The sequence below is a fragment of the Hemicordylus capensis genome, chromosome 6, assembly GCF_027244095.1.
Source record: "Hemicordylus capensis ecotype Gifberg chromosome 6, rHemCap1.1.pri, whole genome shotgun sequence".
Taxonomy (NCBI): Eukaryota; Metazoa; Chordata; class Lepidosauria; order Squamata; family Cordylidae; genus Hemicordylus; species Hemicordylus capensis.
Window position 1 is genome coordinate 117000054 of NC_069662.1, and position 14752 is coordinate 117014805.

The 14752-nt window shown below is 47.3% G+C and overlaps 1 protein-coding gene across 8 annotated transcripts in view; it reads right to left on the bottom strand.

Annotated features, from left to right (window-relative positions):
* Positions 1-411: 411 nt before the first annotated feature.
* LOC128329305 (uncharacterized) overlaps positions 412-14752 on the bottom strand; it is a 262592-nt gene continuing 248251 nt past the window's right edge. For 6 of the 8 annotated variants that reach the window (XM_053260241.1, XM_053260233.1, XM_053260239.1 and 3 more), the window contains 3 exons: positions 12908-13008; positions 5754-5844; positions 412-3053 (listed from right to left, as the gene is read on the bottom strand). In XM_053260241.1, the coding sequence (XP_053116216.1) occupies positions 1784-3053; positions 5754-5844; positions 12908-13001 (1455 nt within the window). In that variant the 5' untranslated portion in view covers positions 13002-13008 and the 3' untranslated portion in view covers positions 412-1783. The other 2 variants (XM_053260240.1, XR_008309611.1) reach the window with 2 other exon arrangements.

Here is a 14752-nt window from a genome sequence, read left to right on the forward strand (position 1 = left end):
GCGCCTCAAATGCAAGGGCAGCTAAATAACCACCCAGGGTGGACACGGCCCGTCCTGCTCTGCGTAACGTGACTAGGAACTGTTGCAGCTGACCCACGGGGACCGGCCAAACCTCAGGCAAACCTTCAGCCCTTCGAAAAAGGGCAAAAGCCTCAAGCTTGGCTGCGTAGCTAACTCTGGTGCCAGGCGCCAGAGACGCCGCTATCGCCTGCTGCGCCTCCACCTGCCAAGCTGCCAAAGGAAAGCCGGCATGGGGTCCGGGTGCAGAGAAGCCTCGGGAGCTAACGCTCTGAATCTGTCCACCTGGAAACGAGACAGAGCGTCAGCGATGTCGTTCCGAATCCCCGGCACATGGCGGGAGCGGAACAAAATGTTGGCCCACAGACACTGCAAAACTAAAGCTCTGACCAGAACCAGAACCCTAGGGGAGCGCGAAGACTGAGAGTTGACAACCTGCACCACTGCCTGGTTGTCGCACCAGAAACGAACTGAGGAGTCAGCAAACTCCTCAGCCCAGATGTGAACTGCCACCACTATTGGGAACAGTTCCAAAAAGGTCAAATCCCGCGTTACCCCGCGTTCAAACCAGTCCCGAGGCCAGGGAGCAGCACACCAGCGGCCCCTAAAGTAAAGCCCAAAACCTGCACCTCCAGCAGCGTCCGAATGGACCTGCAGATCAGCCTCTAAAAGCTGCTCCTGTCTCCAAAAAGTAACCCCATTGTAGCCGGCCAGAAAGGACTCCCAAAGGGACAAATCAGCCCTGACCCCTTCAGTAACCCGGACCCTGTGATGGGGAGCGCGCAGGCCCATTGTCAAGTCACAGATCCTACGCAGAAAGGCCCGACCAGGGGCAACAACCCTGCAAGCAAAGTTAAGATGCCCCGTTACCACCTGAAGCTCCCTAAGGGAGGCTTTACGGGCCCGCCCTAAGGCCCTAAGCAGCTCCACCAGCACTAGTAGTTTAGCCTGCGGGAGTCTAGCACAACCAGCAAGCGTATCAATCTCAATACCCAAGAAGGAAAGCCGGGTAACTGGCCCTTCAGTTTTATCCTTAGCCAGCGGTACCCCAAGCTCCTCCGCCAGCCCCATAAAGGAGCGCAACAAGCGGTGGCATTCCCCTGAATTGCCCCTACCGACAAAAAGAAAATCGTCTAAATAATGAGCTGTAGATTGAAGGCCCGCCCTACGCCTGACCGCCCATTCCAAAAAAGAGCTGAAAGCCTCAAAGGCGGCACAAGAGATCGAGCAACCCATTGGCAAGGCCCGATCAAAATAGAACTGGCCAGCAAATGTGAAGCCCAGCAACTCAAAGTCGTCCGGATGAACGGGCAGCAGGCGAAAGGCGGATTCAATATCACATTTGGCCAAAAGGGCCCCTGGGCCCTGACCCCTAACTACTCTGACTGCCTCATCAAAGGAAGTGTAACGAACCGAACACAAACTATCGGGGATGCCATCATTGACAGACAACCCTTTGGGATACGAAAGGTGGTGAATTAACCGGAATTCACCAGGAACCTCTTTTGGAACCACTCCAAGGGGCGAGGTTCGTAACCGGGGAAAAGGAGGGGCATCGAAGGGGCCTAACACCCTACCTGCCACCACCTCCTTAGTAATCTTCCGTAATACCACATCCTCCTTGCCCACCACAGATCTAAGATTACGAGGACTCCCTAGCCCCCGGCGTGCAGAGGAAGGAATCCGGAAGCCATCCCGAAAGCCCAAAAGTAGATAAGAGGCTGCCAACCGGTCAGGGTAGTCCATCAGCAAGCGCTCTAACACGTCAAGCCTGATGGGGCTGGGGCCCCTTACCCGAAGGGGGTGGGGGGGGACCACCCTTCCGATTGTTTCCAGGCCTAAACTTGGACCCGGGACCACCAGGTTTGGCTCGGGAGCACGATGTACTGGGGTGCTTTGCTCCGCAAAAACCGCATGCGTGCCTGAAGCGACAGGGGGAGTGAGAGCACTTGCCGCTGGTGTTATACTCCCAGCAGACCAGATGGGGTTGAACCCACTGCTGGCCCGCCCCCGCTGCGGCCGAAACCCCGGAAGGCCTGGACAACAAGTGTCCACTATCCGAGCGGTCACCTTCAACTGGGCGAGCTGGAGACATGATCACCAGCCATAGTTCCTGCAGAGGTGTATCCCACGGCAGAGTGGGATCCAAAGCTGCCCTCATACGGAAACTCTCATCATAACGGATCCATGAAGATCCAGCAAAATCTGAGACAGCACGGTGAATGATATCCATATACTTCAGGAGAGCCGGGCCCCGAGCCGGCTGCGCCTGAAGTATCACGCCCATGTAGATAGTAAAGCCAGACAGCCAGTTATTCCATGTTTTTTCCACTGGCTTTCTCTTGGTGGCCTCATACTCCTTGCAAGACTCACCCTCCTTATGTTTAACTTCTGGTTCCCTAAATAGAAGACTAAAGATGTCTACATACTCCCCCTTGAGAATCTTTTCCCTGGTAGAAGGCAACAAGTGATCCCCTAAGGGAAGGCCCATGCCCCCGTAGGGGGCGTGCTGGGCCGAAGGCAGAATCCCCATTGGGTAATACCCAGGCCGATTAGCGGCATTCTGCTCTGAAGAAGGAAAACTGGGGGAGGGGAACGGGCCACTCGCAGGCCGCCCGCCCAACCATACCTGCTCTGCTGCACCCTGTGTACCAGCCGTGACCCCAGGAAACGCCAAAGGAAAACCCATACCCAAGTGTTGTGTATAGGGGGACCAGTAGGAAGCTGGCCCCCATCCACCCATGGCAGGAATCGGCCAGGGAACAGCAGGCCACTGGCCGGTGCCGCCGGGAGGTGTCGGTGCTGCTGGCTCACCCGGAACCAACGGCATAGCCGGATCTGCAGGCGGATGTCCAACTGAAGCGGCAGGCACAGGCAGCGATGACGCAGGAACATCAGGAGCCGGGTCCACGGGAGATGGCAGCACAGGAACAGGCGGAGCCGGGGCTGGTCCCTCAGGAGCAGAAGGCGCTTCCGGCCCCCCGGGGGGGGCCAGGCCTGATGGGTTCAATCCTCTCTCCAGCGCCTCCAACCTGCTAGAAATAGACGTTAGTAGCTGACTCCTGGCAGACCCCCTGGTCCGCCGGGGAACCTTGGGAGGCGGAACCCCACCCCCGCCAGAAGGCCCGGCCCCCGGGTCAGAAGGAGCAGCCTTCGCCTTCTCTAGCGCCTCCATACGGGTGATTAAGCCACGAATAAGAGCCATTTCCTCATCTTCCTCCTCTGAGGAAGAAGGAGGGGGTGCAGGCCTCTTAGGCGGACGAACGGGACGCCCCCCTTTCTTTTCTTTCGCCTTACGGGGCATCACAGCACACAATACCAGATAGGAGTAAAAAATAAACACAGACAAAAAACCCCCCAAAGCAAGCCCCCAAAGCCCAGAGGAAGACTTGTAACCACAGGCCTGCAAAGGCCCCAGCAAAATCAGTAGCCCAAACTAGGAAAAGCCACCAGCACCTTCCCAAAACAGGAAAATGGGGGCCCCCGGAAGCCACCCGCCCCCGCACCGGACCCCACACCCTGGCTTGTCCACCCCCCAGTGGCTAAGGGACCCACAAACCCAACAGGCCGAAGCCCAGAAGCAAAGAAATACGCCGCGACGAGAAGGCTCCACCGGGCCGGAACAACCCCCGCAGCTGCAGCCGCGCCTCTCCGGGGCTACCCCCGACAAGCCCGGAAACCTGTTGCCGCCGCGACGGAACCACCGCCGAATGCCCCCACGCCCGCTTTCGGGCGAAACCCCCCCCCCCACTAGAGGAGAAAGGAGCTCGACTAAAGAGCTCCTCTCTCGCCGACAATCCAAAAGGACTGGTCGGCTCAGAGCGTGGAACGGCCGTTTTCGGCCGAAACCACGCCCACCAAGCCCGGCCAGCCAATCAGGACCCTTCTTGGTCCTCGTGCTGAGCTGGGCTGGGGAAAAGGACCTCCCCGCAGCACGAGGCAGAGGGGAGGGGAACTTCCTGTACTTCTGCCCCCTGTAGTTAGTTCTAGACTCTGTGGGTCAGTTGCCCTATTGCCACAAATTAAAAGGGAAGATAGAGCTGCAAACTGCCATTTACCTTTTTGTCTAAAAACTGTGGTGTCGTAAGATATATATTTAAATGTCCTGTTATATCTAATTTCAGTGAATGAAAAATGAACTTCAATTATATTAATCTGAGAACAATTGGCCACTCACAGAGCAAGGATAAATAGGTGTTATGCTTAGTATTTTGGATAGAGGTTTTTCTTGTTTGTCTTTATGTTTCGCTGGTTCAGATTCAGATCAGGTCAGTAGTGGAGAAAATGCATGGAAATGTAACAGATGTTACATGCTTTATATGAAATGAGTTTCTGTCTTAAATTTCCCAGTGCCATGGCCAATTTGCATAATAGGAAACATCATCATATTTGATATGCTTGAAACGGCGTTATATTTGATATACTACTGGCCAGTTTTTCAGATGTGACAGACTACTTCCAGTGCCTAGTGGCCAAACTGATTTGACTAATTAAAAGCAGGGCTACAAGCCCATTGTCAGGATTTGGAGGGTGAGCTGGGTCTAAAGGTGCACCAGGGAAGCCACTTAAAACAACAAAAACCTAAATATATGTCATGGAATGGATATGAATTAAAACTGTTGGTGAAATAAATTGGATATGATTACATCCTAACAGATGGTTAATGCTGTCAGCTTTCTTGTCCTGATCCAGTGTCTCAGGCAAGTTGTGATGCACATATGGAACTTTTGCACATAGAGGGTTCATCATTTACTTTTCTTGTGCATGCACAATTAGCTTGGCCACTGAAGTGAATGGGGGGGGGGACTCATGATTGGGGAAATGTGTGCACAATAGAACCTCCCCCCACCATTGGGCTGTGGGATCAGGAGAAATGCATTTCATTCCACCATCCAGTCTATCATGCTTACCATCCAGGCTTCTGAATGAGCACTAGTTTTCAGGAGCTTGTTGCTCCAGCTTCACTGGCATTCTGGGAACAATTCAAATAATGATACATAGCATTTGTATGTCGCTTGTCTGTGTTGAAAGCACTTCATATGTATTATCTTTTTATCCTTACAACAACCCTGTAGGGTAAATATTGTTATATCCATACTACAGCTGAAGCTAAGGGGGAACCTAAGGCCACCCAGCGAGTTTACTGCAGAAGCTGAACAGATCTGGAGTCTGCTTAGCTACTAAACCGGTTCTCTGGTTTATTTAGAATTCAAGGTGCTGGTCATCACCTTTTAAGCCCTAAAAGGCTTAAGAGCAGAATACCTAAAGGATCACTTCCCCTCCCTTTTGAATCTGCCCACTTATTAAAATCAGTTAGAAAGGGTCTCTTGCCTCCTACTTTCTGTGGTTAGGTTAGTGGTGGCCTTCTCTGTGGTGGCCCCCTAGATGAACTCCTTGTTCATTTGATGAGCAATTTGATACCCACGTTGGCTACTTCTCAGCATCTATTACAGACCTGGCTTTTCAGCAGAACTTTAATTAGTTGGTTTGAGTTTTTAATTGCTGGCTCTCTTCTTTGTGGCTGGAGTTTTTTCTGTTCTGTTAATTCTTACTTTGGTTTTGTTAATTTGACTTATTTTCTGTTGTTTTAATCTAGTTTATAAGATGCCGTGAGCGTCCTTGCAATTGGAAAGGTGTCATATAAATGTTCTGAGATAGATAGATAGATAGATAGATAGATAGATAGATAGATAGATATTACCCAGAGCCAGTAATAACTGGCGTTTTGTTCATACCTTCGCAAACACACACTTCTGTTCCATTGGATAAATATCCCATCATTGTATATTTTCAGGCTACCTCCTGAAATAGCTAGGTAAAAAGAAGCTGAAGAGAAAAAACAACATTGTTATCCAGCTGTTGCTGTGGTATTAAGTAACTGAAATGCTTAAGGGAAGGTCACAGCTTTGTAGGGTTGTTTTTTCTTAATTGCCACAGTTCAAGCTGAGAAAAGCTTGACACGCTGCACTGAAGAGGAAGGTCAAAACTTCATACCATTGCTCACCAATGAATGGTGATATGGCTGAGTCCGCCTAGAGGGAGGCTATACTCTCTTGGAAAAAGAACGGATACTGTAACAGTAACCAGCAGCTGGTCTGTGGTGATGGACTCTATCAAGGGGGAAATATCATTGGCTCCCAACATGATAGAGTAGGCTTTAATTGTCCGTGTTCTGATACCTGCGGGAATAGCAGTGCTGGTATAAAGGGAAATACTGTGACATTAAAGCAATGCTCTGCAAAAAGAAACCTCTACAGAAACGGTTAAATGGCTGCTTTGCCAAGGCCACACAGTGAAATGTTACTGCTCCACAGGGCGGATTAAAATATGCATTTTCTCCTAATTAAGCACAGCAGACTCAGCTGGAGGCCCTGTCACAAGAAGAGGAATAATTTGTCACAGCACGAAATGTACAGCTCAACAAAGCATCTATTAGGCAGTATAGTGAAAAATAAAACAAGAGCCATGAAGGTTGCTGCCTTTGGGTCTGAAACTGCTCTTTGTACATGAAGCTGCATGCCACAAAGGAATGCCCTGGATTTGGTATGCTGAGCAGGGTGCCGATCATATGATCAACTCACAGGGAAGGACATTTCTCTGGACTGGACTCCTCCTGAACCATCTGTGACTTGAAAGGACAAGCAGAAGCAGTCATGGGATAAGGGGACAAGTACATGTGTGGATTGATAACTGGTTGAAGGACAGGAAACAGAGGGACGGTATAAATGGAGAGTTTTCACAATGGAGGGAAGTAAGAAGTGGGGTCCCCCAGTGATCTGTACTGGGACCGGTGCTTTTTAATTTATTCATAAATTATATAGAAGTTAGGGGTAAGCAGCAAAGTGGCCAAATTTGCAGATGATACCAAACTCTTCCGGGTAGTGAAATCCAAAACAGAATGTGAAGAGCTCCAATAGACCTCTCCAAACTGAGTGAGTGGGCGACAAAATGGCAAATGCAGTACAATGTTGGCAAGTGTAAAGTGATGCACATTGGGATAAAACACCCCAACTTCAAGTATACGTTGATGGGATCTGAGCTGTCGGTGACTGTGACCAAGAGAGGGAGTTTGGGGTTGTGGCGGGCAGCTCATTGAAAGTGTTGACTCAATGTGGGGCAGCTGTGAAAAAGGCCAATTACATGCTGGGGGAATTGAAAATAAAACTGCTAATATTATAATGCTCTTATACAAAACTATGGTGCGGCCACACCTGGACTACTGTGTACAATTCTGGTCACCACATCTTAAAAAGGACATTGTAGAACTGGAAAAGGTGCAGAAGAGGGCAACCAAGAAGATCTGGGGCCTAGAGCACCTTTCTTATGAGGCAAGGCTACAACACCTGGGGCTATTTAGTTTAGAAAAAAGACAACTGAGGGATGACATGATTGAGGTCTATAAAATCATGCATGGTGTGGAGAAAGTGGACAGAGAGCATTTCTTCTCCCTCTCACATAACAGTAGAACCAGGGGTCATCCCATGAAATTGATTGCCAGGAAATTTAGGGCCAACAAACAGAGATACCTTTTCACACAACTTGTGGAATTCTCTGGCACAAGATGTGGTGATAGCTAACAACCTGGATGGCTTTAAGAGGGGTTTGGATAACTTCATAGAAGAGAGGTCTATCAATGGCTACTAGTTGGAGGGCTATAGGCCACCTCCAGCCTCAGAGGCAGGATGTCTCTGAGTACCAGTTGCAGGGGAGTAACGGCAGGTGAGAGGGCATGCCCTCAACTCCTGCCTGTAGGCTTCCAGTGGCATCTGGTGAGCCACTGTATGAAACAGGATGCTGGACTAGATGGGCGTTGGGCCTGATCCAGCAGGGCTGTTCTTATGAGAGAGAAACTGAGTTGGGTTCTGGTACATCAGGCTAGCATTTGAGACAGTTTTTTTTAAAAAAATTTCTTCCTTTGAGATATCAGTCCTCTTCACTGGTCATGACATGAATGACCATGCTAACTTGGCCCTGCTAACTTGGCAAAGAGGCACCTTTTAACGTGGTGATTCTCTGTATTTAGCAGGGGGAGCGTAACTGGCCCTACCCACACCCAGCACATTACCTCCAGTGACTGTTGCTGGTGTCTATCGTATGTTTCTTTTTAGGCTGTGAGCCCTTTGGGGACAGGGAACCATCATATTTATTTATTATGTCTCTACGTAAACTGCCCTGAGCCATTTTTTGGAAGGGCAGTATAGAAATCAAATGAATGAATGAATGGTTGTGGTGAAGTGATTTGTGCTACAAAGCCATTTCTCATGAGACAGTTTGGTGTAGTTTTACAAATAACCATAAATCAGAATGGTGGCTTTGTTTATTTTATATACTTCTAACATTAAGAGCCATTGATTGATTGATTGATTGATTGATTGTTAAATTTATATACCACCTTTCATTAAAGCAATCCCAATAATTTAGGAAAATAATTTCTAAAATGAGTGACACCCAGACTAATGTTGCACATGCCTAAAAATGTTTTGTGCACACAACAGAGGAGGGATTAGTTTTGCCCATCCCTCCTTCCTTCTGCTGTCCTTTGTGCCTTCCTAAAATATGTCCCTGAGGGATATTTAGGGACATATTTTCAGATGGCACAGTGGACTACAGAGGAAAGGAAGGATCAGCAAAAACTACTCCTCCCTCATTGCATGCACACATTATTTGGCACATGCAACATTCACCTGGATGCCATTGACTGTTTATCTGTATCACCTGGTGTATCCATGCTTTCTTGGTTCTCAGAATGGACACAGCCTTTAAGAAAAGAGCATTATCTGTTGCTCATTGCTATTTTTGCCATAAAGAAACAAGACAGCCATGGCCTTCTTCAGGAGATTTGGCCTTTTCAGCACTACACGATGCTGAGTGTGAACTGGACTCATAATGTTTGCATTTTACCACTAGATGTTTTGGCTCTGGCTCCAAATATTCCAAAGGAGCCAACATGTAGGGGCAATGCAGAGAGAGCAAGATGTTGTACTGTGGGATATGTGGCACTGAACAGTCTGCTGAACCTTACTCACTTGCCAGTGAAGGTACCAAGATAACAGGTTACATGACAAGCAGAAATGGTGGTCTACAACAAATCTATCACTTGCCCACTCACAGTGTTGAGGTGGGATTTGGGTCCTCCAGTGAGAGGCCAGAACATGAGAAGTTTTATCGTAAATCTGTCAGGCTAGCCAGACGAAGTACAATGGGGACAGAAGCAGCACAGCAAAATTCAACAGGAATAAATTCTCCAAACCAGGTCCAGTCCGAATCAGTCCAAAATCTGACAGAGTCCAAAGTGAAATCACAGGCAAGGTCAACACAGTCCAGGGTCCAAACACGGTCAAGGCAATACAGGAACACAACTGATTAGCACGCAAGAAACTGTTGTTCCTATCAACAGGGAAGGCATGTTACAGGCATCTTAAATAGGCTGAGCCCCCTGGTGCTGTTAATTAAGAGTTGTTGAGTCAGCAGCTTTGCCTGTTGTTATACGCATGCATCTTCTTAGCTCTTGCTGTCTCTTGGATCAGTGCCTCTGCACAGCTGAGACTGGTTGTGCTTCCTCCACAAGAGCCGCCTCAGCTGGCTGTAACTCATCTTTGACTCCCTGTGCTTTAGACCCACTCTCTTTTGCCACCTCCGGTCCTTGCCCACCTTCCTCTGCCGTCAGCTCTGTTTCTATCTCTAGCTCCTCCTCGGAGTCTTCCAGCATGCCCATGACAAGTTTAGACAAGCCGATGAAGAGAAGTTTAGTCCAGCAGGAGGAAGCAGTGAATGAAACAACTCCCTCCCCTACAATCTGAGAGCGAGGGGTAGGGACCATCATGAACCTTGAGGGAGGAAAGCAAATAGGTTTTTTCCCCCATCAGAGAGAGTTGGATGCACCCTTGGTTGTCCCTAAACATCTCAGTTGGCTTTGGTTCATTGATTCCAAAGTCTAACAGTAACTTGTGTAGCCATGTGGCTTCTTGACATGCTTGGCCAGCTGATATGTACTCTGCTTCTGTGGATGAAAGTGCAGCAATTGAATGTTTCTGGCTAGTCCAACTGATGGCTCAGCCTCCATAGAAAAACAGGTGTCCACTTGTAGACTTGTGATCAGTTCTGGCTTCGGCTCAGTATTCTACTAATCTGGGGTTGCTGTTTGCTGGTATTGCAAGTGTTCTGTTCCCTTCAGGTATCTTCCCAGCCTTTTGACTCCAGTCCAGGAATTCTTGGTTGGTGTACTAACTCCTCTGCTTAGTATTCCCACTGTTGCATCTGTGTCTGGCCTTGTGACTGTTGCTATGTACAGAAGGTTCCCAATTGCTCTTTTGTATAGACTGTTGTCTAGCAATGGCTCACTGTCTTGATCTTGCTTTAGGAAGTTTGTCTCCATTGGTGTACTGACCTCATTGGCTTCTATCAATTTCAGACATCCTAGAAGTTCCTTTATCTTCTGTTTCTGCTTGAGAAGGGAACTTCCATCCTCTTCTCTTTCTATTTGAATGCCAAGATAATAGGAAATGCTTCCTAGTTCTTCTAAAGAATAACTTCTTTATTCAGGTGCTCCACAATCTCTTGACTGTCTTGTTTCTTTTCATAGCAAATAATCAAGTCATCATTCATTATTTCAGTCAAAGAAGTCAAAATGTAAGTCCATCTATCATTTTTGAATCTTGACTATAGGCAGGGTTCAGCCTGTCCTTGCATGAACCCCTGCTTGAATAACATCTGGTTCTGCATCACATTCCTTGCTCTAGCAGCTTGCTTTAAGCCATAGATGCTTTTCTGGAGTTTGTATACAAGCCTCTCTTTCCCAGGTTCTTCAAATCCTGGTGGCTGTCCTCTGTAGATGGCTTCCTCTATTTCTCCAAGCAGAAATGCAGTTTTCACATCTAGGTGATCAACTTGCATCTTCCTTGCTGCTGCTATGCTGAGAAATGTTCTTTCTGAAGTATACTTCACCACAGTTGAAAATGTCTCATCATACTTCAACAAATGTTTGAGAGTATCCCTTGGCTACTAATCTGACTTTGTAGTGCTCCATGTCTCCTTCTGTATAGTATTTGGTTTTGAAGCCCTATTTGCATACTATTGACTTCCTTCCAGCTGGTTGTTCCACAAATGACAAGTTTTATTTTTGTGTATAGATTCTCTCTCTTCTTCTGCAGCTTCACATGTTGGCAGTCTTTCAATGTCTTCCCATGTACAGGGTTCCTGGGTCTCTTCCTTTCTGGCCATGTATGAGAGTCTCCTGGGTGGAACTCCTTTGATGGATCTTTGTGAGTGTCTCACTTCTGGCTCAACTTCTGTTTCCCCTTCTGCTTCTGGTTCACTGGTTAGCTCCAGGCTTATGGGAATTTATTCTATGTTTGGTTCCTTTCTCATCTGGATTTCCGGTCCAATTTCTGGCACTTCACTTGTGATTGGACTTTGTCTTTCATCAAAGTATACTACATTGTATATTCTCACTGCTCCAGTAGCCACATCAAGAATTTTGTATCCTTTCCCTCCCATTGTATATCCAGAGAGTATTCCTTCTTCACATCTGCAGTTCAGTTTATTCCTTTCCTCTTTAGGAACATATATGTATGCTTTTGAGCCAAACACTTTGATATGTCCTAAGTTGGGTTTGTTCTGATGCCATAATTCAAAATGTGTTACATCTGCTGCTTTGGTTGGCACTCTGTTCTGTAGGTAACTGGCATTCATGAGTGCTTCTTCCCAAAATTTGCTTGCCAATCCTGCATCCTGCAACATTCACCTTGTCATCTCTAATAGGGAACATTTCTTTCCTTCGCCTACACCAATCTGTTATGGGATGTAAGGGATTGTTAGTTCATGTTAAATGACTTGTTACCTTGGGTAATTGACCAGTTCCTCTGATGTGAACTCACTTCTTAGTCTCTGAGGATGTCTGTCAAGTTTGTTGCGCACTATTGCAACAAACTCATTAAATTTCTCAGAAACTTGACTTTTCTCTTTTAGCATATAATTAAAAGTGTATCAGGAGTAGTCAAGAAATATCTGTTTCCTGCTGATGATTCAACTTGCATTGGTTCACAAACATCACTATGAATAAACTCCAGGGGACTATGAATGTGTGAACTGGCTCAAGGAGGCCTGCTGGTGGCAGGGGTGTGTGTTTCCAGCAGTTCCCCCCTCTGCACAAATGGCTCCCCCCCCCAGTCTCCCTCAGGCCATTACGGCCCTCTCCAAGCTCATGGTGGCCATTTTAGAGGCCTTTGTGCATGTGCATGGGCCATTTGAGGTGAGGCCTTGGAGGAGGCAAGTCACCTTTTAAAAAACAAACAAACAAACAAACAAACAAACAAGTCTTTGTCACCCAAAACAGGGCCCAAACTGGCTCAAATTTGAGCTGAGCTGGGTCCCTCATTAGAGGTGCCAAAACTGAATATTATCAGTTCAGTTCGAGCCCAGTTTGAACTCAAACTGAACTGGGGAAATCGGTTTTGTGCACATTCCTACATGGGGTGCTGTGGCTCTTTCTCTGTTTTCTGGTGAAAGCTTTTCTTTCCCTTGCTTTTCAAACAGACACATGATGGTCTTGTGGTAGCAAGCATGACTTGTCCCCTTAGCTAAGCAGGGTCTACCCTGGTTGCATATGAATGGGAGACTAGAAGTGTGAGCACTGTAAGATATTCCCCTCAGGGCATAGAGCCACTCTGGGAAGAGCAAAATGTTTCAAGTTCCCTCCCTGGCTTCTCCAAGATAGGTCTGAGAGAGATTCCTGCCTGCAACCTTGAAGAAGCTGCTGCCAGTCTGTGAAGACAATACTGAGCTAGATAGACCAATGGTCTGACTCAGTATATAGCAGCTTCCTATATTCCTATGTTCCTATGTCTTGGCAGGGTTGAACTTTCAAGCCTCTTGATTGTCATAAACCCACCACAGACGATGCACTGTCCATAATTTACGACGTAGTAGCAGGCAAAGAGATGTCTCAGGTTACACACTTCCTCCAGGCAGGCACAGGGTTGCATCCAGCATCTGTAAAGAAGCACAAGAGAACAAATCACTACCGAGTACCAAGTCCAACCCTTATTCCCTGCAACCAAGGTAGCTCACAGGATCCAAAGGTCCCAAATCCAAGGGTCCAAGGCATAACAGAGGGAGGTATCAAGGCTGCTGACAAGTTGTCTCCAGAAACCCCTCCCGAGTGAAGCTGCAGAATTGATAGCAGGTTGCCAGCTGGAATCAATCAGCGCTCCACCCAGTCAGCCATCCTCAATCAGGACATCTCAACTCCCTGACTTGGTCATGCTGCTTCTCACACCTGCGTGCCCTGGGAGATAACACCAGCAGCGAGAGTTCCTCCTGGGATTCGTTACTCTGCTCCGCCTCCTGAACCCAGCCTCCTCCTGGCCCATCATGCGTGCCTCCTCCCTACTGGGGCTAGGGCCTTTATTCTGAGAACAATTGACTTGCAAATGGCTTGGCTTCCTACACAGCCAACATACCTTGCTCTTCTGTTTGATCTGAAATGCTGTAGGCTGACCCTTTTGGTCAGAGAGCTCACTAGAGGCTACAACTCTCATATAAAAATCCTGAAGTCTTGAAATAAAAAATTCCAAATCAATTTCCTCTCTTGATTCCAAAACATAATGTATCACTTGAAACTTTTCTGCTCAAAATAAATCCAGTAATTACTTGATGTGGGGTTGTTACATTTTCCCTTTCACACCTTCTTGAAATGTCCACAATTTGATTAACATGCTCAGTTAAATTCTGTTCTTTCAGCCTCATATTGCACAGACTCACAATCAGATCAATGCTAGTATTAGTTGTCATCCTAGCATACACGTGATGGGAAATACATCAGGGAGATTAAAACTATTGTGTCTCATTGCTAGCTACATGCAGGAAGTGGGGTGGGGGTGGGAGGGAGAAGAAGGAAGTCGGTCTCTCAAATGAAAGAATGTAACCTGAGATTATCAGTCTAACAAAAGGCAAGTAGAGTAGAGAAACCATGGTCAGAGAGGGAATACCCTTATGGGCTATCTCTGTTCCTAATGCCCCTACTAGTCAATAGGGTTACTGGTGCTAAGAGTCGATATCATGCAGGCGCTGCATCTCCAACATGAATCTCTTTAAATAAATCAACAAAACAAGAGATGTTGATTAATCTGAGATTTCTCTCAGTATAATTTGTGCCTGTATATCTGACAGATGAGAAGCTGTTGACATAGAAATTGCACTGAGAGTATATGGACATGCACCCAGCAATGCAAATGCTTTAAAGCACCCTGAGTGCCATATTGTGTCTCCTATTGCAGAGTTCAGGCAACAGACACTTACTCTGCTCAAGTGACTTGTCCCAGCTCCTAACACAAACCTTTCCCTGAAATCAGAAAACTTCCTCATAAGTAAGATCAACACAGTTGTACTGACAAGAACTACAAATAAGGAACTGTCATTCAAATGCTGTTACTTGGTTTTCCTTTTTCCTGGTTCCAGGGGTGTAGCAAGATTGGAGTGGGCCCTGGGACAAAAAGTGAAGACAGACCCCTGCCCCACTGCCTTCTTCTTCAGGGGCACATGAGGGAAGCAAAAGGCAAGCTGTCACCTAGTCAGTGGGCTCCTCTCCCTCAGGGATATCCCCCCCACCCCATTATAGCTTCACCCCTGCTTGGTTTCATCAGTAGAAATTACTTCCAAGATCAGAGTATTCTCAGGATCACAGTCTTCCAGTTCAAACACAGGGTATGTATATTCTATAAAGCCAAACACATCA